Source organism: Panulirus ornatus, chromosome 48, assembly GCF_036320965.1.
Source record: "Panulirus ornatus isolate Po-2019 chromosome 48, ASM3632096v1, whole genome shotgun sequence".
Classification (NCBI taxonomy): Eukaryota; Metazoa; Arthropoda; class Malacostraca; order Decapoda; family Palinuridae; genus Panulirus; species Panulirus ornatus.
In genome coordinates, this window is record NC_092271.1 from 17,544,529 (window position 1) to 17,571,492 (window position 26,964).

A 26,964-nucleotide genomic window follows, 5' to 3' on the forward strand; every position below is an offset into this window, starting at 1 on the left:
GTGTAACAAGTACAGCTACTCTTCCCATTACATACTGACTGAGTCGACTATCCATCAAAAGATTCTTGAAACGTAGTATTGTCAATAACTGAGACAGCCATTTGCCTTCCTCCTTTGTCTCCTCACTCCTTCCTTGGTATCATGCATCCCTAAGTCACATTAAGTCAGACCTTAACTCATCAGTAAGTTTTGTCGCCAATACTCCAATAATACCAGTTTTCTTTTCCCTGATTCAGTCGCTTCACTTTAAATCATTCCATTGATTACCAATCTACCCACATTTTCATACATCAATATCTATTTGACTTTCAAATCCTTAACATTCTTTGGGTCATTGAGGTGGTGGCAGAGCTATTTTGCACTCCATTCTCTTGTGATGTCTCACAGTTTTTCTTCTATATACCTTAATCTTTGTCTTGTTCGCCTTCTGTGTCATTCTGCTGATGAGCTCCTCCTTTCCTGAAAGTTTCTCACTTTGCTTAAGTTCCTCCTGTCATTAAACCTAACCATACTTAAGTTAATCGTTACTGGTCATCTTCTATTGCACTCATTATATCCCAAACTTCTTATTTCTGTTATTTCAGAATTTGCACCTAACATGTTCAGATGTCTGATCTATTCCCTTCCCATCCCTTCATCTCTGGCTAGTGTATGGTCTTATTTCTTTTCAAAATTCATCGATAACTTAAGTACATCTAACTCTCGTTGTACCTATGTTCTTAGTGCTGGTGTTAACCCACTTGTCGACGTGGTCTTGCAATGTGTCTAGACGGCTCTCCCTTGAATCTCTTTTTTTCCGTCAAGGTACACCCACCTTGAATACCCTTGCGCTTTTCCTGAACCTTTCATAAAAATAATGATGTGTTCATCTCTCATAGTTTTGTGTCTAGTAACGTATATTACTCTATACCTTCATTTGATAATTCACTATATCCCTCTGTTTCAGTGTTCTTAGATCTCTGTTCCTTGACATCAGTCACCAACTTCTGATTCTGTCATTCAGCTCAGAAATATGCTCTTGATTCCAATGCCCAATTTTCAATAGGGTCTGGTACCTTGTCTATGGGCATATCCTTTTGTTGATATGTTTCAGGAACATCCTGAGAAGATTCCCCATCTTCTCTGAAGTCTTCCACTAGACTGACCTATTCTCTACTTATGGTTCTTCCTCTGATTTCGTTCATCCTCCTCAAGTTTGTCATCATGATGTTTAATCCTATTCCTCAACTCTATCAATTCCTTCTCTCATTTGACGACACTTTTCATGATATTGACTTTGATTCTCCATTTCTTCATCAATTTGTTTTAATGTCTCATCATGTTTCACTATCATTGTAAACAATTCTCCCATTAGTCTACTCTTAACTGATTCATCCTTTGAATGTCTGATCTTTTCTTCTTCTAATGAAAAAGATATCAAGGTCTCCTTTGTCTTGCCTCCTCTGAGACGAACTTGTTACTGCTGTATGGTCTTGTTAGTATACCGAACCTGAATCCATTTTTTGCCATAAGTTTCTGTCCTAATTTGGCTAATTTGACACTTTTACAAAAAATACTAAATTCAAGGGCGATTCCTTTGGTATATCCTCCCTCCCCTTTCTTATACCATAGGTCCGATGAGTTGCGTGTGTGTGTGTGTGTGTGTGTGTGTGTGTGCTTTACGGGAAAAGAGTTTTACAATTACATTGCCTTGTCTCTTTATCATGTACATATGTCCATGTCTTTAAATCCTATCCGTCTAGATATATATACACACACGCACACCAAAGTCCAAGCCAGGTACCCATTTATCGACCAGCCGCGAAGGGTGGATGATCACCTGGGATGGCTAGGGTCGGTCATGTAATACCACCATCACTCGAGGATCACATCCTTATTGCAACAACTGCGAAGCACGGTTGCAGGACCGCGTTGCAAGATCATCACAGGAGCAGATGTATTCATTCACAAGTCTATTGTTGCGGCTGAATAGGCACATGTATTCCAGCTATGGCAAACTATGCCTGTGTTTTACAAGCAAAAAATTTTCCGACTACATCTTACCCATCTCTTCGTCTGGCTTTCTTACCATCAACATAAGAATTAGATTTATGGACCGCGTCCAATTCTCAAAGCAGCATACACCGTACTTTAACAAAATTCGGTCATTTGGTTTCTCATGATCATATAGATCTATTGGTTCACAAAGGACGAGCAGTTGAACTCTACAGTTTCTGATTTGACAGACCCTCAGTTCCTGTAGCACCATCAATTCCAGAAGAGAGTATTTCACCGCCAGACTCACCACTGGCGCTCCTGAAGTCTTCAGAGCCGTAATCAATTCTGGGAACTTCAGATCCCTTTTGGATAAGACCTTCTGAATATTCATTGAGCCTTATGTCGCCTTGAGAACCCTCTAATAAATCATTCGTCTGTTCCAGCGTTTGATCGACGGATATGTCCAGAGTACTGGGACTATTCTCTTCACTTCCCAGTAGTTCCTCCACACTAGGAACAAGACTGATGTCTATGGTTCGATTTAGAGCATCGAGGTTGTCACAGACAGAGGAAATACTTGAGTCATCACTGACGCATATGCCATCTTCCTCTGTCCTGAGTTCTCTCACAGGTAGTTCGTGTACATCACAGTCAGTACCTACAGTCTCACCCTCATAAGACCCATCTTCACCAGCACCTCTCGTCACGTCTTCTTCAAGAGAACATGAATCACCTTGAGACTCATTCCTTTGGACATCGAACTCATGAAACTTTTCCCGCACTAAAACCACCCCGACATCCTCTCCTTCTTCGCCTTCTACTCTGGGTTCCTCTACATCGTCCTGGCCATAATAAGGATGAATATCATAAGACGTAACGGGAAACATGGGCGTCCTTACCAATGCTTCTGGTGACGTGGGGCCAGACGGAGGTGTACCAGTGATGTTTATAGTACAGTCAATGCTGCTGTCCGAGCTACTGTCTCCAGTGGGCTGCCTTACCACTTGCTCATCCTGAACGAGGGATCAGAAAAGGATCATCAAACATGTATTACGCTGAGATAATGATAATGGTATTATTGCCATTTGCATGCAAGAATAATGCAATATGAATGAAGATATTGCCTAAATCATCCTACAAATAAGTTTGGGTGTTCTATGTGAAATTATGTATATATATATATATATATATATATATATATATATATATATATATATATATATATATATATATATATAGATAGATAGATAGATAGATAGATAGATAGATAGATAGATAGATAGATAAATAGATATAGATATGATATAGTGAGAGAGAGAGAGAGAGAGAGAGAGAGAGAGAGAGAGAGAGAGAGAGAGAGAGAGAGAGAGAGAGAGAGAGAGAGAGAGAGAAGAGAGAGACGAGGCAGCCGTTTCAGCCCACCTGACTACCGATGATCAGAGGCAGGTTATCTAAGGCTTTGTCCCAGGAGAGAGGTCGCTCTCCGACGTCCGTCCCCTCCTCGGAGTCCTTGGTTTTACGCACCTGCACAGCTTCCTGAGGGTCCTCTTGGTCGGTGGTGGTGAGCTCGGGTTCCTCTGCGCTGGCTGGTGGGGCCTCTGTCAGCGGTACTTCATCAAGTTTAGCGTCCAAAGTCGCGTCAGGCTCCAGCTTGACGTCTGGGTCGACATAGAATACCATTTGTTAATCTTTATATCACATAGAATACCATTTGTTAATCTTTATATCACATAGAATACCATTTGTTAATCTTTATATCACACAGAATACCATTTGTTAATCTTTATATCGCATAGAATACCATTTGTTAATCTTTATATCACATAGAATACCATTTGTTAATCTTTATATCACATAGAATACCATTTGTTAATCTTTATATCACATAGAATACCATTTGTTAATCTTTATATCACATAGAATACCATTTGTTAATCTTTATATCACATAGAATACCATTTGTTAATCTTTATATCACACAGAATACCATTTGTTAATCTTTATATCGCATAGAATACCATTTGTTAATCTTTATATCACATAGAATACCATTTGTTAATCTTTATATCACATAGAATACCATTTGTTAATCTTTATATCACATAGAATACCATTTGTTAATCTATATATCACATAGAATACCATTTGTTAATCTTTATATCACGATCGATTCCTTTAGGACTATCTAATGTAATTCTTTTCCTTATCTGGTTTCATGCGGTGAAGTTTAGCAAACTGTTGAGTATCATACTTTGGCCATACAGCAACGTAAACATTTAAAGTTTCACTGAATTTCAAGTGTTCAGAGACTAATTTGAATTACTTTACGTGGATAGGTATCTGCCTTGATCACTCTCCTTGATCTCTCACCACTGTCATGTCATTGATTGATTGATGTACATTATTTCTATTACTATTTGGTGTCAGAAGACATCAACGCTGATATATCTCCTTTGACTCCTTCAGTTCGAAGGTATATGACCCCATGAGCAAGACAATGCGAACCTTGAGTGAGACAGTTCGACCTTTGGGTATCATTGATGGCCAAGTTGGCCTTTTGATCTTATCATTAAAGATCAGACCTTAAAGTTCACATCTCTTAACCCAGGGTTCGGACTGTTGTGTTCAAGCATCGTACCGTCCTGATCAAGGATCGTACCGTCCTGATCAAGGATCGTACCGTCCTGATCAAGGATCGTACCGTCCTGATCAAGGATCGTACCGTCCTGATCAAGCCCGTCCTGATCAAGGATCGTACCGTCCTGATCAAGGATCGTACCGTCCTGATCAAGGATCGTACCGTCCTGATCAAGGATCGTACCCTCCTGATCAAGGATCGTACCGTCCTGATCAAGGATCGTACCGTCGCGTTCAAAAAGGACTGGAAAAAAAAGAGACTGTCTTTGAATACGTAATGTACAGTACAGGAAGAGCGTCCAGCTTACCTGGGGAGAACCCGTCCCTCACAGACGTCACTGGCAGCATCGGTTCCTTCTCCGACACCACGAAGATCTGCGTTCTCTGGGGAGGAGAATGGTATATCATGTGCTGGCAGCCGTGTTATGACTCAGGTTGTGATGGCAAATTACAAGCATATGCCAATATTGTTCAGTGTGTGTGTGTGTGTGTGTGTGTGTGTGTGCCATCACTATATTCATACATAAGTTTCATAGAGCAAGCAAAGGTATGATCACTTCTACACCCTCTGTTCATCTTAGCTGTATAACATCATTCATCCGTTCATCACTCTCTGTCCCTTACCGGATCTAGACCAGGTTGCCCACCGTTGAAGAGGGGCTGCATTTCCTCTTCCTCCTTCATCGCTGCTCTCTTCTTCCTCTTGAAGTGTGATCTTACGAGGAGGAAGACCACGAGGACAGCGGAGACTATGAGGATGATTCCCGACACAGTGGGCACAACTGTCATACGAGGTCAAGAGGAGCGGAGGTCAGAGCATCGAGTCACGTCTTTGACCTCGATAGACGATATATAACACAGTCTAAAATCTGGTATCTTCTCTCATCTTGATTTTCTACTTTCATGAACTTTTTTTTATATACACATTGATGTTTGATAGAGATTATGACTGATTAATCTAGAGAGAATGGAAATCATTCTTAGAATTCTCATCAGTGTCTTTGATCTCTATCAAAATAGAACCCCTAAGAGCATCAGAAGATCTGTGGTTTATATCATCAAAGCTTGAATGAAATGCTTCACTACCACTTTGTGCAGAGAGAGAAAGAGAGAGAGAGAGAGAGAGAGAGAGAGAGAGAGAGAGAGAGAGAGAGAGAGAGAGAGAGTAAGGAGTCCCTTACCGTCGTCCATGCGGGTGTCTCTCTGAGGGTGAGATGTCTCAATGTACACAGTGTGGTAGGGCTGCCTCTGTGCCGTCATGAAGGCCCACTCCGCACCCATCACCTGCATCACCGGCAGCAGTGAAATAGTGAATATGAGAGACAGTAGAGAAGAGTGAACATCAACAGCCACTGATATTATCAAAAATTAAACAAGAATTTGAAAATTCTCACTAGTAAATCTTTGTGTAACTGCGTGAAAGAGATTTTGATTTGTTCTCCTTCTTTAATAAACATCTTGCTATTATATTCTGGTATGAAATATATTACCTACCATTATTCCCCGAGTATGTTAAGGAAATCCTTCTGTTTTTAACAGTATGGGTAAGTTCCCCACACGTGATGGTTTTCATCTCATTTCATGATATTTTGTCTCATTATGTTCCCTCTGTTCGCTACCTCTGGCCTCAGCAGCCACACCTGCACTCACCGCTGACATGTTGAGGTTGTCTCCGTAGGTCAGTAGGATCCCGGGAGCATCTGTGGCCGCGAATCCTGCACAGGATCCGTAACCGGGCATGCCACTCTTCCTCATGTGCCTGTCATTGTCGCTGTACTGCTGAAGAGGCACAGACTCACCTGCGGGAGTCCGCAGCCTCACGTCTGTAGGAGACACAGTAAGGAGACACAGATTGTTGTGGCATTTATCAAAAGATTTGATTGATGAAAGATTAATGAATCTAGGGCCAAGGCATAACTCCTAATTTCGCTTGGGTCATACATTGATAACTGAATATTCATGTTATTACAAAACATGCACGTCTATCCCGCCATTAGACAAGCAACGCGATTTATCGGAACGAAACCATAATGGAACTAGTAATTCGCTTTTCATAATGGGTTGCTTAATGCCACTCACTGGAGATGCAGCCGTGGAAGTTGTCGTATTCAACGAAGCGTTCGTCGACGCCCTCCTCCAGGCCTCCGATGTACAGACCAGTAGGAGTGGTCTTCACTCCAGGTCCCATCCTAGACACGTTCCAGAGCGGGAAAACCTCCTGCTCTTGTTTGTCGACCTGGGCCACAAGCATAGACTGTCAGTTATACGGTAATTTAAGGGAAAAAGAAAGATAATTGTAAGCAAGAAAGGGATGAGATTATTTTCAACCGTAGCAAAGAGATGATAGTGAAATCGAAATTCTGACATCAAAATTCAAAGAGACACGTCCACCTTTCATATGATCATCCCTCACCTTCACCATCAGCCCATCGGCCGTCTTCACTACGACGACGCTGTGTCTGTAGCCATCAAAGGCTTGGAAGTCGTCGACTGATGGAGTAACCCTGGCGCCCACGACCAGCTCTGCATCCAGGTCTGACAGCTGCGCCGCCACCACCAAGGACCCGTCGGGCTCCACAAGAAGCAGAAGGTAGTCATGCGCGATCCTGGAGAGCAACAAGCAAAGGTTATTTATTCAGAAGCATTGATAGGAGTTAGTTATCATCTTTCACACAAGCCAGTTCACTAATCGAAAGTGGAGTGAAGGTGATTAGTCTTGCTAAAAGAACGAATGTAGGAGGATATCTTATGTTTTATGAAAAGGACAACTTTAGGATTTCTAGATTTGATTTTGTTGAGGAATGATAAAACTCTACTGGCAACAGCATACCATGAACTAACAGCGGAATATCATACTTTTCATATCATCACCACACAACATGGAAGCCCTTGGACCTATGTTTCCGAAAATTAGTCCATCGGGAAAAGATTCAGTCTATTCATAACTGCAGATCATTTGAAGAAACAGGTGGAGACACACTCTCTTACTAGACGATATGTACAAAAGACAGAGGCCACATTAACAGTCTCATAGACACGACTGTAACACTGACAGCTGACCCTTCGCCTCAACAACTCACGTAGGGATAAAGCTTTATAAGCCTTATCTTCTCCATAAGTTCGGTCTATTTCACATTATTCAGGACTGAGAATCGTGTAGAACACTTCGAGGTGCATGGAGCGTCCTCCTAATTGGCAGTAAGGTCATCATAAAGCTATAAACACAATCCAGATTGCTAGAAGCAAAGCAGAAAATGTTAGAAATGATTTCAGAGTTGTGGGCATACATACTCGATATCAGTGGACTTAAGGAGAGCCAGTAGCTGGGGACGCGTGTGCGTACCGGAGGTAGAGAAGGCCAGCTCGAACCTAAAATCTGTCCCAATGGGGGACGTGGCGGCGTCTTGGCTGATCCACTGACGGCCAAAGAACGTGTATGCCGTCTCTGAGAAGCAGGAACGAGGGGGCAAAACATCATTACAAACATAACAAAGTGGAAGAATTAAGATTCCATTGTATACGATTAGATATTTGAATGTTATTGTAACCCATATGGTATATGTTCACGTCAAAGGGTAGATAAACCTTGGCATTATAAGACCAGCATTTGTGCCCACCTGAACTGCATGTGGCACCCGTGTAAGAGGTGTCGGAGCAGTCACACTGGAAGTTATTGTAGAAATGGAAGTCTTCCATGCAGGTTCCTCCATTACGGCAGGGGCGCATGTCGCATGCCATGCTGCATTCTAGCTTTATGTCCTCGACTGCACCAGACCACGACCGCAGGGCAGAGAAGTCATATATATATATATATATATATATATATATATATATATATATATATATATATGTGTGTGTGTGTGTAACATACAAACCTCCAACAGCCAGGATCGAACCGAGGACCCCTGCGTGGCAGGCGGGAGCGGTACGGCTAGGCTATGATAGCCTAGCAGTAGCGCTCCCGCCTGCCACGCAGGGGTCCCGCGTTCGATCTTTGCTTTTGGAGGTTTGCATGTTATATGGAAGTGCGCGTTCATATATATACACATGCAGTAGGATTACAGTGATGTGCGTGATCAAAGTATTTGCAGATGATATAGTCTACTTCAACAAGCTAGATATTTGAATGTAATATACTTTGTTTCTCATTATTTTCGTATTTCATGAGTACTTAATTATTTCATGAAATGCGAAATACAAAAGCCAGTTTTTGTAGAGAAGTCAAAACATGACATGAGCATACTGAGAGCATATTACTTGAAAAGCGTTGTATCATGTATAGTCTGCAAATAAAGATGATACCTTTGTCTTGGACACGTCACTAACTCCCTTTAGAATGTGTGGACAGCGAAGAGCAAAGACTTTTTCATGAGATAACTGTACCACAGAAGATGAGTCACGTTAGTAGTGATTGCAGTTCATTGACAATCAGATTCCTAGATGAAATGACAGCAACTATGACCGGATCAGTTCGCTCTGTTGCTCTATGGTCCATTGCGTTGGCCTATACTTACCTGGGTAGGTAGATCTGGAGACAAGGTCGGTGAGGGAAACGAGTTTGGAGCCAATCTTAAAGCCCCTGACGCAACCAACGAAGCCTGGAATGGCAGACTGAACATCATGCTGCAGATCGTCTGCCGAGCCCAAATACGCCTGGTGAGGGAGCAAACAAATGAAGACATTGTTGGAGACCATTTACAAATGATGGTTATCAAAAAATGAATCTGCCATGGCTGTTCACATCAAACATACCCTTAAACCTACCTCGCTCCCTGCCTGTCAAGAAGTCAGGGTATCACTACATTGTTAATGTTTTAATTCTCTCTTCTCTGCACCATTCTAAGTTATCTTCTCCTTTTGTTTTATTTATACACAAGCTCTGAATGTTTATCATTTCTTCTTTCCGCCTCTCTTTTTCTACATCTCTTTCTCCTTCGCTGATGATATCGATGAAAACCATCATTGAAACTGTGCCAAATGACTCTGCCAATTACTAATTACGAAAGAAAAATCTGTTTCCCCCCTAGAGGTCAACACTGGCTCTAATACATCACATCTGTCAACCAAACAATGTCATTTTGAATACATTATGGTAAGTGAAGTGACGAGCGATACTCACCTGAAGGAAAGGCGAGGGCTTGGTGACAGAGTGAGGGTAGTACACCATTTCAGGCAAGGGCCGGCTCTCACCGAAGGGGAACTGCTCGTAATCTATCTCCTCCAGGAGGCGGACACCGACGTCCAAATGAGAGAAGAAGACTTTGCTGGTGTAGACGAAGACACTGGTGGTGGTAGGTGATCGCTGCACCATCACCTGTACTGACTCGCCGGTGTTTAATGCCTCTGGAGGGACGAAGAGGTTGGTCATAGCAGAAGCAGTAGTAAGTGTTAGTGATAGTGTCAGTAATGGTAGCATCAATCGCCATCATCAGAATTGTCTTTAGCATGATAATTACTCTAGCACTATATTCGTTAATGAGTTTTCTCTTGATATGAAAGCCATGAACTGGATCTAGTAAACCAGTCAGTCGATACGTAGAGTATGTAGTTAACACACATATCATCTGCTAGTATATATGCCACTTTGCACATACTCCACTTGACGTACATAACAGATGGTATATGTCCCAGCTGGTATTTATTGGTGATGATATATAAATAAGATAAACCAGCAGAAACGCTTGTACTTGAGGGGAATTACCACCGACCACATTGACCAGCTGACACACACACACACACACACACACACACACTTACATCACATGAGACACACACCCGCTGACAAATAATGCTAGTCGACATATGACATCATAACCCAATGAGGGCTTCTGTTCGTGACTAGGACCTTTTCACACTAAAATAATTATGATCCCGAGTACTAAATGACACATTATACAGGATGGTAAAGACCCAGTCTCACCGTCACCATCGGTCCTCACAACCATCTTCTTGACCTCCTTGTAGTGGTTGAACATGAATACCACTTCGTTCTTCTTAGCCAGGTAAAGCTGGACGAAGTTGTGCAGGTAGTCGTGTACGAAGAGGATGAGGCCGGTGCTCACGTGAGTCCGAAAGTTGAGTAGGAAGCCGTGTTTGACGAGGTTGTACTCCCCAAGACCCACAGTGTCGTTCACGAAGTACATGTACTTCGATTCTTCTGTGGTGAAGGTGATGGCATTCTCGTTGATGTCTGAAGGAGGAGAATCTTTAGCAATGTGTGTGTGTGTGTGTGTGTGTGTGTGTGTGTGTGTGTGGCTACATCTCCTGTACAGGGAAGGGGTTTTACACACCTGGGGCCCCACCGCTTGACCATATTCTACTATCATACAACTCTTCAGATTACTGTACACTGTCTCCATGTGTTTGTTTTGTTTCTATTGTTGCTATCATAAGAAAAAGATATTTGCACAATCTTTCCAACGAGCAGCGAAAGAATTCCTTGACTCAAAGGAACTGAAGAAGATGCTTACTCTTCTCGCAATTCTCTCCCGAGTGAGCGAGAGGGTTTTTGCAGACACACTCGTACGTCCCCCACTTCTCGATGCACTTGGCGCCGTTCTTGCAAGGGTTGGGATCGCAGGAGGGTGTGCAGCCGGTGTTGACGCCGTGTCCTGACACCCTAATGAACGGCTTCAGGTCCACGACCTCGTCGTTGAGCGTCAGTCCACGGATGCAGCCCACCAGCCCTTCTAAGCCTTCCTCCTTGTCTTCCTCAGTTAGAAATTGCCTGCGTGTCACACATTATACATATATATATATATATATATGTGTGTGTGTGTGTGTGTGTGTGTGGAGATAAAAGATGGCTTTGATTTAGGCGCTAGTATCCATAAACAGCATCCTACTACTGGAAAAGCTTTAAGGAAAAAGCTTAGTTGAATACAATAGATTATATTGCTCGAGTAATCGCCTGAACACACTTACGGTGGTATGGCACCGAGGAACATAGATCCGTCCAGGACCCCAAGGTTGGCGTCCTTGTCGATGTCGATGAGTTTCTCCTCGAAGTTGACAGAGAGACGCAGCTGGTGGTCGTAGAATTCGATCAGCACCTGTTGCCATCTGCCCGTGTTTAAGGGATGCCTGGTGGTCATGATGTGGTGGTGGAAGTGCCCGTGGAAATGGTACGTAAACTCTAATTCCCTCTCTGCCACGGATATAGAACGCGAGGTTAGACAGCGGCGAGAGAATGAGAGTCAAAGTCAAGTAAGATTCTCGAAAGGTGTATTGTGTACAACCAGAGTTAGATTGATATTATATCTGTTTAGGTAAGTTTGATATGTTCTACGATGAATCTTCTTCCTAAATCATGAATATATACATAGATCAAATCAATAATGGTGCCGTAGCAAAATGCCAATGACGGCATTCAATACTGGGAGGATTTTCACTCTGACAAGCTTCAGAAACTTGGTTACGACAAGTGGGACGAGCAGTGAGTACGTTGCATGTGGCTTACTTCCTAAGAGAGAGAGCTTGAAGGTGGCATGATCGGGGTGGTAGGCCGGCTGGTAGGCCACAATAGCCTTGCTGCTGGTGGTTTTGAAACTGAGAAAGAGGCTTCCCTCTCGCCACGCCGGCACCTCCAAGTAACTGCCAGACTTCGTGAAGCTTACCGTGTGCTTCTCTGTGGCTGTGTGGAGGGAGAAGCATTAATTTGTGTAAAGAATTGCGAAAAAAAAAGAGAAAACGTTCAGATCTGTAGAACCAGAAACCTCCATACGTAAATCAGTACCATGTGCTGGCTATAGAAAGGAGTTAGATACTTGAAAGAGGCAATGAATATAACGTATATTCAATATTTTCCGTCTTTTTAAGAATTCATATCTAAAGGGCAGCTTCATGTGCCAGTAATGATCACATCTAATGGTATCTACAAGTTTATTACTAGAACTGTGAAGCAGTCAACGCAGATGTATCAAAGACCTAGAAATATGAAGGACAAAAGGGAGAAAACAGGGGAACATATATTCGTTCATTAATTACACTTCTTTTGGAGGGATTGACCGAAACAAAAGATAATTTTCTTGTGACGGAATTACATTTTCTTGTCAAGTCTAACATTTTTTTTTTTTACTAGTCAACCCAGTCGTGTGCCAGTCAGGCCTCCTGTTGTCTGTCTTTCTCATGCAAACTCATGTCGAACCTTCGAGGAACTCACCTTCATTCGTGCACATTAGGGAACCAAGGGTCATGAAGGCTTCACTGTCCTCCTTCTCTCCTGCTCGGTCCTTAAGGAAGACCATGCCAGTGATGGGGAGATGACGTGAGTCCTGGAAGAAGCCCTGATCCCACCTGGGGAGGCCATCTCCTATGTCGCAGTTGCAAGCCACGTCCAGCTTCTCACACGCATTGATTTCTGAAGGAAGCAGGTGATGCTCAAACATTATCATGGGAGTTTTCATTTTCATTTTTGAGAGGGGAAAAAACTCATTCATAATCACATCTCAGTTGTGACGATCGTGCAACTTATGCAACGTTTTATTACTGACCTGTGTACTTCATGTACCAAACTTTGCATAAATACCTCTGTTACTCAACGAAAAAAATCATACTTACAAATAAGCGTTTTCACCGATATATTAGAATGAAATATACATTAAAAACCTAATGTTTCAGCAGTGTATAGTGCTATTGAAGACGTATAATGAAATCTCAAGTACTAATACATATCTATAATCATGATGTGCAGTGGTTTAATCAATAACTAGGACTTAAGTTAATGATCTATTGGTTCCTCATGAAAGATGGTTTCCTAATTGTAAACTGGATATGATTTTCCTCCGTGACATATCCAATACAAGCGAGAGTTTCCCCCCCTTTTACAGACCTTTGCACCTGCACAGCCCTGGGGTATCGGTGCCAAAGCTGGCGATTTTCCTCTTCGAAGGTGAGGAGAACCAGGTCCTCTTGAAGAGGCTGATGGGCGACCTGCGGCAATCGTACTTCACCTGAAACAAACTCGAAGTCGTTCGTGTTACTCGTAGCTAACACGCACGCACCAGCAGTGACTGGGCAAACCATGATATGTGACCAAATTATGTGATTATCTGATATTTTCCAGCACTACAAACGAACCCGAGGAAACCGATTAGTCTGTTACAGTTTGAATTCCTTTCTATAATCTTTTCCTTTTTTATAACCTGAACTTTATATAGAGCAACAGTTTTTATAACACGAGAACGTATTTTCTGATCATCTAGACATGTCTGTAAGTTTACAAGGACAGCAGCAGCAGCAAGGACCTGGTTTTGCTAAGACGGCATTCTAAAGGATCTGGTCTAGTTTTCTTTTCCTACTTCTATTAACCTCTCCCCTCCGTTGTGCCGCAGGAGTTTTACATCTCTGCACCAGAGGATAGACACCCTGTTCCCCATTAGTCTGTGGTGTGTGTGTGGGTGTGTATGGCCTGTGGTAACGCACCTCTTGTGTGCAGTGTTTGGACTGGCTGATGAGAGACTTCAGCATCTCCGATGAGAAGTCTCTGTAGTCCACATTGACCTCCAAGTCGCCCAGGTTAGGCTTTCGTACTTCCTGGAAATAGAAATGATGACAAGATAACGACTACAGTTGTTACTTTCAGAGTTTTGAATTGCCACTGTTATCAAAAAGGTTCCAGTTATATCTAAGTGTTTGTTAAGTACTTAAAAAAGTAAACAGTGTCAAGTACTTGAAGGACTTTCACATAATTACATCATCTATTAGTAAAGTGACACTCGTTATTGATTCTAACGTAGAGTTCTGCATTATGAAAATACATCTGCAACATGTGAATTCATACCAGACTGTGAATGTCTAAGACTGAATAATCTGTCAATGTTAAGCTGGAAGGCAGATATATGGTTTTGCAAAGTCTTTATACGTGGAAAAGACTGTGCCAGCTCGAGTCAAACACAGCATAAAAACTATCTGAAAACAAACAAAATGGAAAAATCCTTGGCATCAGGGCCGACCACTGGAGACTCATTATAGTAAGAGTATGCTATAGGAGTCAGTGAACAGCTGTGATATACTGAACAGGAAGAGATCCAGAAAATGCAAATCCTGAAGTTAGATTAGATAGACGTACAATCACTTGGCCCTTCGGGAAGCAATGTATTTTCCTCCACATTGCTATGCAAGTAACTAGGGCCTTCAATGCAATGAGGGTGTCTATGGTCTTAGATTCAAGTTATAACTTGAGGTTGGCGGCCTTAATCTGACCCCGAGAGTCGATAGACCTATTGCCCAACTAACCAACGAACGAACCCCGCACCAAACCACATGCAAGACTCACATAAAGCGCAGGCAAATTGTGCTCCACGATGGTCGTGGTCTCTCCTGTGAAGTCACTAAAGTCGCACTTGACGAAGGAGGGAGGTAGGGGACCATTGCCATCGACGTCAATCCTGTAGATTCCGGAGGTGTTGTAGCCAATCTGTCGGTACAGCTCGCAAGACTTCTTGTACAACGCTGAAGGAGAGAGGGGGAGGAGCAGGAGGAGGAGAAGAAGATGGAAAACGATAAGTAAGATATTTTCTTCTTGTGTAGTTTGTCAAATTGATTTACATATTATGCCGAAAGTGATTAGGATAAACAAATCCCAAGTCATTCATGTTGATTTTGATGTCTAACTAGAGAGTGATGGTCGAGAACGACTGGGATTAAAGGGATTTAACAACCTCGGTTCGTCAGGGCGGGAACGTACATACAAGTCACGTCAGTACTCACAGAAGTGGCACTTCTTCCCAGTGTAGCCAGTGCCAGTGCAGTCACAGCTCACTCCGTCCTCGACCACCGTGCAGGTAGCGCCGTGCTCACACGACCCCGGCCTCTCGCACGGGCCCAGAACCTGCACAGACCACAGAGATTGTGAGATGATGGAATACGCGTTCAGGAACTCACAAGGAAGCAATGGGAAATCAATGTGGCTAACTGGCTGTGAGACGGGAATAGATAATAGAAAATCTACAGGTACGTAATGGGGTGAACAGTCTTGGAAGTTAGGATGACACATACTTAAAATTTTTTGCATGTTATGTGTGTCCTGTCCAAAGCTTTAAACTTCTTTCTGCCTTCTTTCCAATATCGTACGTTCATCGAAGCCTAGACGATCATAAAGCTTAGCTTCTCTTAATTTTGAGTAAAGATAATGTGAACCTAAGGCCAGAGTGAAGGAGAAAACTTCTCTCTGAATCGAAAGAGAAATAGATGTCAGTAATTTTGTATTCTCTCTCTCTCTCTCTCTCTCTCTCTCTCTCTCTCTCTCTCTCTCTCTCTCTGCAAACAAACTTAATCTATCATACCTTTTCTGCTAATATTCAACAGCACACTTTTCTTGCGCTGCACTGCCCCAAAATTGATTTTGTTTTCGTTCGTAATGAACGTCCCCTTTCATTTCATATCCCACACTTATCCCAAGCTCAACAGTACTTTGATAGTCTGATGGGGGTGTCAGATCGCTCTCGGGATATAGAGTGAGGAAAGCAGAGGAAAGTAGATCCTTCACTTACCTGACAGCCGTCGAAAGTGACGTCCCTGTGAGCCAGAGGAGTACCCACCACTGACCGAAGATCCACCTCCCTGCCACCCAACTCCAGGCGACGGAGACACCCGACGAAACCTGCGTAACATAATCCAAGTTCAGACGACTCGATTGCTAGTGAAGAGAGTCGAAATCTTCGGTATCAAGAATATTACTTTTTTGTGATGCTAAGAAAGAAAACTTAATGGTTTCATATGGGGTTCAAATGAGGATCACATTCATTTTAATGTCAAAAGAAGCAGCAAGTTAAGAGGTATCTTCATTCGTTATATGAGTAAATATATAGATATATGAAGTAGAAAAAGAAGGGAATTTTCATACATGCATATATGTATAAATGGTCGTCTATGTGTGTGTGTGTGTGTGTGTTTGCCTCTCTCGACTTGGCGAGGTAGAAGGCGACAGATGAGCGGATGCACACACATATATGCACCTTGAAAGATCTGTGGTGGACGGCAGTGTTACCTGAGCTGGTCATTAATGCCGAGACGCTGCTACCTCACCTGCGTACTCCTCCAGGAGGTTGCCGCCGATGATCACCTCGGAGGAGAAAGTGAGGTCGCCTGGGGGCTTCTTGGTGACCGTGAGCTGGTTGACCCGCATGGTGATGCGACCATTCTTGTACCGCAGGTCAACCTGACCAGACGAAAAGGTGATAGGTATCTAAACAGTGTTTCCCTAAGTCTATTGAATGAGGATTATTCACAGGGATGATAACCCGGCTACAGTCAGAGGACACGTGTGAAGATTCAAAAGCAACATACGCAGACTGGGTGCTTTTGTGTCAGAATCTACAAGACCATGAGAAACTTGGGAATTGCTAGAGTCTTTTTTTAATTCAGGCGAGGTTATGCCATCATTTTTTTTTCTATAATAATGGGAATAGGATGAAGTCCTGAGCATATGATGTTCTAAATTGATTATAGATTATGTTCTATATTATGGGTATGTTTAACACAGATCCATGATGAGGCATTTATAGAGAATTCTCACGAAGCTTCAACACTTTCACGTGTTGTTACGATGATCAAATTGATAACTTCTCAAAGGGGTTCTAACTTATATCACCCAGAAATCATTCAACCAACTGAACCTCGATTAAATAGGCTAAGTTTTGTGAAAAACTTGGTAGGGAAGTCTTCTTACCTAACTTGGTTGTTGTGAAAGGTAACTCAGCCCATGAAATTAATCACCAGCGTCATTAGTAAGTACCCCATCATCTGATTTTGTATTTGCTTTGGCTGTACGAACACCAGAGGAACGTTACTACTGGTGTTCATATTGTTGCCTTGTACCCATAACGCACATGTCAGGCTTTGAATCGGTGAATTTGAACAATATTTCTAATCTGACTTGAAGTCCATACATTAATGTTTCACGGAAGTGCAGTGTTGCAGGTGAAAAATCAACGCATGTTGATTACTTCCAGTTACTTCTTAACTGATAATCATAATTGTGATAACTATATATTTCTTTTACCTTTGATACTTACGTACTGCCAGTGTCCAATCTTGATCTTGGCGTTCGGCTTGATGTTGATAAGGTTGTCATGCACGTAGAAATGCACGAGTTTGTCGTCGTGACGAATCTGGAACAAACAGAAAGGATAGGAGGATTAAGATGCTATACTTGGCATCGTCATATGAAGGTTAAGCGCAACTGCGCAGTAAGATATACATGCTAGCCATATGATTGCCTCACGCACTTCTTGCTTCAAGGATCTTCGTACCAGAGCTATGGCTTCGCCTTTTGGAACTCTTCTTAAGAAGTTGAAAACGTTTTTTTTTATACAGCAGTGTCTATTTAGAACACACACACACACACACACACACACACACACACATTGCCTTAAGAAATGGAGATATTGTAACTACAAGACGCAATAAACTCTTTGCTTCAGTATAAATGCATCAGTGGTACTTTTCCGGGACTTATAATGCTATCTTTGTCTACTGCAACTTCTACCCAACAAGGATAGTAGTCCATCCAGCCAACCCTACATATATCCCTCAGGAAATTCTGTTGCTGGTTCCCAACGGCTACTTAATGATATAAAAAACTCTTAACGCCAACAAAAACTGCTCTTTTCATTTGGTACAATTTTTACTTTTATCATATCAATGTAGATTTGCTTTCCACATGCATTAAGAACTCTCACTAAGGCATTCCCAGATGTGCACTTTGGGACAGGAACCATAATGCTCTTCTCTTGAAGGACGGTGCAGTCTTAAGCTCTCCGTCTTTAACAGTTGAGTTACCAGTTCGAGCTCGACCTACCTCCCACTTGCTCATGGTGTCAAAGAGGTCCACGAAACCTGAGGCAACGACTCCGCGAGGTTTAGTAGGCTTGAAGGACACGATGATGTGGAAGTTGTCTGGGTTGGCGTTGTTCAGGTGGATTCTGGCCTTCTCCGTCGACAGAGTAACAAGCACCATATCCCTCTGCGTGGAGGAGAACGATGACGTGTTGTAGAATGGGAGTGCTCAAAGTTGGGAGAGTGTGGGGGGTTGTCCTCATCAAGAGAGATGGAGGTAGATGAGGTTTGTGACTGAGGCATCTTCAGCTTTGATAAGAATGGAGTTGACAAGATATTACATCACAGACATGAGCTATATGGAAAGGGAAAGTAATAAGGAGGCACCAATACAATGAAAATGGGGTATTTACTTTAGCTCTTCTTAATAAGTTTCTTTGCCCAATATACTCTGCAGGATCGGAGACCTACCTTAGTGCAAGTGGTGGAGACAGGGACGTTGTTAGTCATGCCATAGTAACGTGCGTTCTTCTTGTTCTCCTTCAGCTGTTGAATGATGCTGACGTCGTTGTAGAACACGTTCCTCAGGCACCCAAGGAAGGTGTTGAGGGATCGAAGGCCTGGGAGAGGGAGTGAGACGGTGAGTGGTGGAGACTGCTGCTGTCGCAGGGAGTGAATGAGGTCGTAGATGACAGAAACGAATGTGAGAGAAAAGGTCGTGTCTATGGTGGATGAGAAGGGGACCAAAACATACAAGTTCAGTGTGGAAAGAATGTTGAGAGGCGGCAGTGGATGGAGAGGCTGATGCATAAAGTGGTTTGTTGTGGGGAATACATCGGCTAAGTTTGTTACAACTCCAAAAACTGTCTTTATTACAGCACCATTAACTGTGCCTGTTGCTCTATCACAACTCATCAACAGTTTCTGCCACAACCCATTAACTGCTTCTGCACAACCCAACAACCGCTTCTGCTACACCTACATCATTTGTCTTCATCACAACCAACCAACTACTTTCTTAACAGCCCACAAACCACAAGCTCTCTCAAGTCAAACCCCATCAACTGTTTCCTTCACCACGCGCGAGCCAGTCGCCTGCCTTAAGCATCATCCCTCACTCACTTCTAATCGAGTTCATGGAGTCGTTGTCAGGACCACTAGCTTACCTGGGATGTGGCAGGTGTCCATGCAGGTGGCGTGGTCGGTGAAGCGGTTTTGGTTGCCATCACAGCCAGTGTAGTTGAAGGGGAGGCAGGTGCCGGTGCGGATGTTGTAGTGGTATCGCTGTTGATGCTCCAGTTGACAAAGGGGCCCACTGTGTGTTCCCCCGTCAACGGCCAGACCACAGACTGGCGCACAGTCACAAAAGTTTATTAGTTCTGTTGTTGATATGTCAACACGTCCTGTGTTCGTGCAAATACTAGAACTCACACATCTGTATAAGAACTTCTACTGATATTTGATTCCCTATGTATCTACCTATTTGTAAATATACATACACATGTATGTGCAGAGAGAGAGAGAGAGAGAGAGAGAGAGAGAGAGAGAGAGAGAGAGAGAGAGAGAGAGAGAGAGAGAGAGAGAGAGAGAGAGAGAGAGAGAGAGAGAGAGAGAGAGAGAGAGAGAGAGAGAGAGAGAATACATGGGTAAGGAGACAGATCATGTGCTCGCTAAACTATAGGCACTATAAAGCTACAGAAGAAGAGAAGCTTGATGGACCTACATCTGTTGAGACTCGGAGCGTTCCCGACGTAGAAGTCTGGGTTGAGGTGCAGGTAGCGGACCTCCCCTGGCACAGAGACGGAACCCTTGAGCTTCGAGTCCAGATACACCTGGTGGGGAGGCATTAGATTACTCCGTGTGACTCCACTGAGAATGAGGGTAGGTGGACTGTACATGACAAGAGTGGTTATACTGCCTGTCTGTGGCAAAATGTACCTTTGAGCCTCACTTTCAGCTGTGTGTGAGGCACAGAGGTACTCACGCGTCGTTCCTAGTAAGGTAAGCTGATACGTACCTGAGAATTCAGCTCTCTCCTATAAACGCTTTTATATTATTTCATCCAACGCCTCTCGACCTGAAACTTTCTAGATCAGTATCAAAGTGTATCAGAGTATGTAGATCCTTAAACCTTTTCTCATTTATTCGAGGAGGTTGTCCTTTTTCACTTTGATTTAATGTAATCAAACAAACTATGAATCAACGCAACGATTCTACTGCGAGACAGGCGTGAGAAAGTGAGTTCCATTCGCTAGAAGACCTCAACACTTCATATTCGTCATGAACTCAAGTAGGTACGTCATGCAGTTATACCTGTAAGAAAAATACTGAAAGGAACATGCGAGACGACGTACCTTGTAGGTTCAACTGCACCGTAATGAAGCGTTGATTGTATTCACATATGACTCTACAGCTTGTGGCCCTGATGCAGTACAAGAGAGGAACTAAAGATCTCGAAAATTATCTCAACTTGGAATTTGAATGAACTGTCATTTTACATACAATTACATGGCGATCATGGTAGATAGGTACTGGACATCAAGTGGAAACTTTGTGATAACTTTGACCTTGTGTGGATCTTAAGAGATGTTGCTGTCATACCTTTATCAAGGATAAAAGTGTTTCGTCGTCAGGAAAAATAACTGCCAAGATATACGTGTTGTTCAGGCGATGAATGTGACTTAAGGTTCAAATTCCACATTGATATTTGTGCAATTCTATCATCAGGGAGTAAGAGGATTTGAGAGTGATTCGTGCAAATATTAAGGGTCATGAACTACTGGAACCGGAGAGACACACTGTTTTGACAGCACACACACACACACCTGGATCTTTTCCTGATGGTGTATGACCTGTGAGTTTGTGCCACATTTCCTTGGTGACCTTCTCCCTGATCGTCATGCTGATGGCTCCTCCTCCAAAGTTGGCCTCGACGTAGATGTGGCCGCCGTTGGTGATGGAGGCGCCCAGGTACTGCTTCTCCGGATGCTCCGCCGAGGCGTAGAACAGAATGGAGTTGCCGAAGCTGGTCTGAGCCGACGAAAAGAGAGGACAAGCTGTTAGACGGAGTAATCTGATTCCCTGTCCCCCTGATTCCCACAGCATGAATCTTCCTTCATGTTAATTTCTTGCACACGTCTCTCTCTCTCTCTCTCTCTCTCTCTCTCTCTCTCTCTCTCTCTCTCTCTCTCTCTCTCTCTCTCTCTCTCTCTCTCTCTCTCTCTCTCTCTCTCTCTCTCTCTCTCTCTCTCTCTCTCTCTCAACTCTCCACTGTCACTCCAACTGTCACCTCAGCGCTCTAACTTATCTGATGTACGTACGTGCGTACCTCTTCCCCAAATCACACTTCTATCATTTTCTACAGCCTCCGCCACCATCCTCTGTATCCGAAAGTCACCCATTCCTCTCTATCCCCTTCCATTACCTTGCCCTTGTGACCCCTGACCTACACAGACCTTGAACTCGAGAGAAATGCGGGTGTTGTAGGAATGGACGCGATCCATCCACTCGTACAGGCGATGCACGACGTACCCATCACTGCTCAGGGTCAAAACAGGAACGACTGTGATGGAAAAAAGAAAAGAAAAGTTTAAAATTTCCCAACAGTATGGAGTAAGCTCACAAGTTTTTTTTTCTGGTATCACTGTTGCCCAGAGGAAGGAAAAAAACTCTTCAGTTCTGTACATTTCTTGACTTATATAGTTTGGGTTTGTTTCTACTCTTAATGGTGAAAAATTAATCAGCAGAAACCTTCAGATAGAAAATGTTCAGAGCTTATATGTACCTAAGCCACATATCTACCCTTTCCCCTCCCCTACAAAAAATGAAATTTGTGTTACTGATGATAGATTGATGAATAGATGGACAGGCACACAGACAGATGGATAGACAGACAGAAACACGAAGAAAAAATCAATTATAAGAATAAGAGTCAAATAGATACAGTTAAATCCTCAGAGATATGAAATCATGTTGATAACTTTCGAGTGATGGACTGAAGGAGAAGTCTGAATTGTACTGTGTTCCCAAAAAAACGAATCCTTTGAGTTCTCATACACAGAACTGTCTCAATTGACCCGAACGTTGCACGTTTTCGAACAATGATTCAGATCGCTCTTTAGATGACAAAGAAAATGAGCTATTGAGAATCAAGTCCATCAACGCACCTCTTTCAAAGACAAAAAGATATTCTTGACAATAGAAATACCTCACCATGGATACCTAGCAAAAACAAATCAGCATTTTATACTTATCATACATCATTCATTGATTTGATGGTAAACTCAGAGGGAGTAGCGAGTATTGGAGTATTGGGGGGGAATTTGAAGCTTCAATTAGAAAGATCGGAGCTAAGAAAGAACAACACGAGCAAAAGAAAGAAAACGAGAGAAGAAAATACACATAACCTGGTTCTGTCTTGTCTCGTTGTCTTCATTTGCGAGGGAGGCTTGTCAGGGTGGATGGCCACTTATAACATTTCAATGTGGTTATATTTTTCATCTATTTACCGAATTGTGTTCTGAACCAATGATACAGAGAGGCGACAAAGACATCTTAAGAGATACGGGGATAAAGAGATGAGAGAGAGAGAGAGAGAGAGAGAGAGAGAGAGAGAGAGAGAGAGAGAGAGAGAGAGAGAGAGAGAGAGAGAGAGAGAGAGAGAGAGAGGAGTGGAAACGTACGTACCTGGGTTTTCGCACCGCTCGCCGTCCTGGTTGCTGTTGAAGCAGTCGCAGGTGAGATGGTCGAAGTGTTCCACGCAGCGAGACGAGGGCGAACATATGTTCTTGTAGCGGTCGGCACAGCTGCGTCAGGGAGAAAACCAGTTTTAGCGCAGTACGCAGGGATGGCAAGCGGCGCACTCTGGCTGCGCTTGTTACAGGTTAAAACCCTCAAGATAACGATGGTCTCTAGTGGTGTGGTCTTTGTTATCTCTCTCTCTCTCTCTCTCTCTCTCTCTCTCTCTCTCTCTCTCTCTCTCTCTCTCTCTCTCTCTCTCTCTCTCTCTCTCTCTCTCTCTCTCTCTCCCTTACTTACTTGTCGCTACACTTCTCCTTCACTTTATGATGTCTGGACGTACGGAAGCCTCTGACTCCCACCATGTCCTCGGAGGTCTCCCCGCTCATGATGCTCAGGTCCTTCAGGCACCCATGGAAGTGCACGAACCCAGCCACCACGTCCTCCCTCTCTAGGGCTTCTTTGAACATCCCTGAAACGTTCAGAAGTGAGGACATGAGTGTTCCCATTCGTGTAGGAGGTTCGTGTTGGCTTTGCTCCCAAGACATAGCTAGGGGCTGAGGTTAAGTGGTGCCCACTGCTGGCTTTGCCCCTAAACCAAACCAGGGAGTAAGATAAGTACTGACCCCTGTTGGTCTGCCCCAAAACCCAGCTAGGGAGCAAGATATGTATCTCAACGCCATTTCGATACCAGAACTTAGAACATTAAAGCATTTATCTTACATCCATTTGCGTGGAAAGCGTACATACATATTTGGATGGACACGTACCACCAACCCAGAGTCTGGAGGCGAATTCTTCGTGGGAGTGTCCACTGTTGTAGCTGGGGGAGTCCCTGAGACTGGCAATGGTGAATTCCTCTTGGCTGGCCTGGTTCACCACCATCACCAGCTGACCCGTGATGGCATTCACCTTCACGATGGCGGAGTGCCAGTTGCCCTGCTGCAGCCCACCTGTGGGTCAGTGTTCGTCAAGGAGGATTTTGTAGGTGATTTAGAACGAAGTTGTTCAGGGATGATCTTATTCAATATTCATGAAATCTTTTTCTAGATTATTCAGTTTATGATCAGTAGCAGCTAAGAAACAAGCGATTCACAGTTAGAGATTATTGTAAGGATGAAACCGCTTCATAAAGTATGACCTCCTAGATCTAACTTTATGACATGATGGGATGTGATAACCGGAGGAAAGTCAAATTCTACAGCTATATGGTCATCTAATTTCATTACGATATACAATTGATAAATCAGTTTACTCCAAGAGGAGATAATGAAGCTCATTTCAGCCATTCTACCGAGTTTGAACAAATCTGTTTCGTGTAAAGACTCGTACTGTTTCGTTTTAGAAGACTCGCTTACCCTGCTTCGAAAATCAAGCTCTCTCTGATCCCCACATGCACAGACACTCTCACAACCAGCAGGTTCTGCAGCATTCGCTTACCTCTCTTCATAAGGAAATGCTCTGTGTTGTTCCCAAAGGCGTGAGTAACGCCCAGATGACCTCTCTTTAGGTAGATGTAGAGCTGGATCCTCGTGCCTTCCAGTTCAGCCGGTACCGAGAGCTGTGGGCAGATGAGACACACTTGAGACTTAGTGATTCGAGATTTGTTAGTAAGGACAGACACTGATGTGACAATTAATGAATATCTTTAGGATATCTTAATTTCTTCTTTCTTGATATCTCTTATGCCACAAATTCAGGCGTACGGTGCACTGTCTGAGGCTATATGATTTCTCTTGGTGTGGAGGGGACGCACAGCGAGGATTTTCGCTACTTGAATAGCCAAGTTCTAAGCTTGATACTTTGAAGAAGCATCATTTATTTAATCATAGCTTTACTCTTATTGATAGAACATGATTTTTTTACGAGGAGTTACCCTGAATCGTGTATTTTTCTATTCGTTTCATGACACTAAATACCGATAATTCAACTTCTTAACATCATGGGTAGAGAGAAGAGTGAGAGCACTACCTGACGCAGGAAGGCGATAAGGCCGTGGGGAGAATCCGTCCTGAAGGAGAACTCGAACTCGATGACTTTGCTGGAAAGGTAAACATCCATTAGTAAACTGCAGAATGAGAGATACGTTGTGTGTGTGTGTGTGTGTGTGTGTGTGTGTGTGTGTGTGTGTGTGTGTGTGTGTCAGTGCTAAAATGTGATGTGATGTGAAAGGCGTGTGAGATGACATGAAAATGACTAACTCACTCAAAGGGAAAACTGGACAAGAAGTGTAAAAACATGTACATACAAATAAAAGAAAAACGACGAAGGGAATAATGGAATAATATTATCAACATCAGGAAGTAAATAAAAGATAACGTAAGCAGGGTATTACATGGAAAGTAATCAAATCAAAGGTAAAGACCAAATGAAAAACAAATATAGACTGATGTAAAGAGAAAGGGTCTTATGTTGCGAGATTGTCTAAGGTAATATGGTAGTGGTGTTCATCAGAAAGGTTTGTACTGCATATAAGCATGTGATCTACCAAAGCAATAGCCACAAGTGACTAACACAGTAGTCTAAGAATAAACAAATGATCTTAGGTAAAATGATTACTTGACTCTCTTGTGACGACTGTATTTTGGCTATCAAACAGGGAAAAAAAATCAAAATACCTTTCCACACATTTTTTTCAGAAATACTAAAAGAAAATGAAAAAAATGCGTACTTATGAAAAGGAAAAAATGAGATCTGAGAGAACTAATAGTTTATAGTCATAATGGCCTTAAACCTTTACTAACTCGACCACGAAGATTCTTTGATCTGACTATCAAGTATTGAGCTTCGAGTCCCGCCTCTTCATTGGTCGTGTCTAACCATCAAGATATCACCAATTCATGATATCAAATGAGTGACTGTGATCTGACGTAACCTACTAAGGTTATCATAGATTACGAATTAGTAACGGGGTGCGGTGAGGAATTTCAAATATACGGATGAATCACTGAAGCAGTTCGGGTTTGCATTCGACACAGCCTCAAATAGTTTCATGAGATCTTTATGCTTTGAAAATATGAGCAAATACTGTCTTTTACATTGATCGTATGGCGTTATGATAACCAGAAAGCAATGCATGTGTATGTAAAGAGGTGGGTGTGTAGTTTAATGATTATACAGTGCAGTACATATACATATATATATATATATATATATATATATATATATATTTATATATATATATATATATATATATATATATATATATATATATATATATATATATATATATATATATATATATATATATATATATATATATATATATACGTATGTCTATATTCATAACGGGATGCTTTCGTACCTACTGAGTATGCGTTGAGCGTATATGTGAAGGGTGCACATATATACGAGAGGATGTTCTCACACCACACAAACGCTGTCGCACTCTGCTGTAATGTGTACGAGTTATGTGTAGTCATACTGTGATGGTGTCTCCGACGGCTCCTTCCCACTCCACTGAACCACAACCACTCTCCCTGCTCCACGCAACCACAACCAGTCTCTCCACTCCACTGAACCACAACCACTCTCCCTGCTCCACGCAACCACAACCAGTCTCCCCACTCCACACATCTACAATCAGTCTCCCTGCTCCGCACAACCAAAACCAGTCTCTCCACAAGCACAACCAGTCTCTTCACTCCACACAACCACAGCCAGTCTTTCCACTCCACACAACCACAATCAATCCCGCTGTTTACACAAAGATTCATCAGTTACTCACTGACAGCCTGTAATAACCCTGGGTAGTATTTTATCTTTCAGTTTTCAAAATAGATGATTTCCCCGCCCTATAGTGAGATCATAACATACAACCAGACTACCCAGACA

General features: G+C 42.8%; 1 protein-coding gene across 1 annotated transcript in view; it reads right to left on the bottom strand.

Annotated features, from left to right (window-relative positions):
- The window catches only part of axo (axotactin), a 53,462-nt gene that overhangs the window by 8,531 nt on the left and 17,967 nt on the right, over window positions 1-26,964 (bottom strand). Inside the window, 36 exon segments of the mRNA XM_071690698.1 lie at window positions 2,877-2,990; window positions 3,502-3,635; window positions 4,923-4,998; window positions 5,239-5,396; window positions 5,796-5,898; window positions 6,265-6,437; window positions 6,694-6,850; window positions 7,028-7,220; window positions 7,906-8,059; window positions 8,232-8,378; window positions 9,129-9,267; window positions 9,734-9,957; window positions 10,535-10,804; window positions 11,085-11,341; window positions 11,539-11,761; window positions 12,074-12,247; window positions 12,776-12,973; window positions 13,445-13,565; window positions 14,038-14,148; window positions 14,891-15,066; window positions 15,325-15,445; window positions 16,107-16,216; window positions 16,642-16,774; window positions 17,631-17,726; window positions 18,416-18,580; window positions 18,865-19,013; window positions 19,560-19,742; window positions 20,117-20,225; window positions 21,219-21,245; window positions 21,247-21,423; window positions 21,849-21,955; window positions 23,080-23,198; window positions 23,431-23,602; window positions 23,901-24,083; window positions 24,571-24,691; window positions 25,102-25,171. Coding sequence (XP_071546799.1) covers window positions 2,877-2,990; window positions 3,502-3,635; window positions 4,923-4,998; window positions 5,239-5,396; window positions 5,796-5,898; window positions 6,265-6,437; window positions 6,694-6,850; window positions 7,028-7,220; window positions 7,906-8,059; window positions 8,232-8,378; window positions 9,129-9,267; window positions 9,734-9,957; window positions 10,535-10,804; window positions 11,085-11,341; window positions 11,539-11,761; window positions 12,074-12,247; window positions 12,776-12,973; window positions 13,445-13,565; window positions 14,038-14,148; window positions 14,891-15,066; window positions 15,325-15,445; window positions 16,107-16,216; window positions 16,642-16,774; window positions 17,631-17,726; window positions 18,416-18,580; window positions 18,865-19,013; window positions 19,560-19,742; window positions 20,117-20,225; window positions 21,219-21,245; window positions 21,247-21,423; window positions 21,849-21,955; window positions 23,080-23,198; window positions 23,431-23,602; window positions 23,901-24,083; window positions 24,571-24,691; window positions 25,102-25,171 — 5,344 coding nt within the window.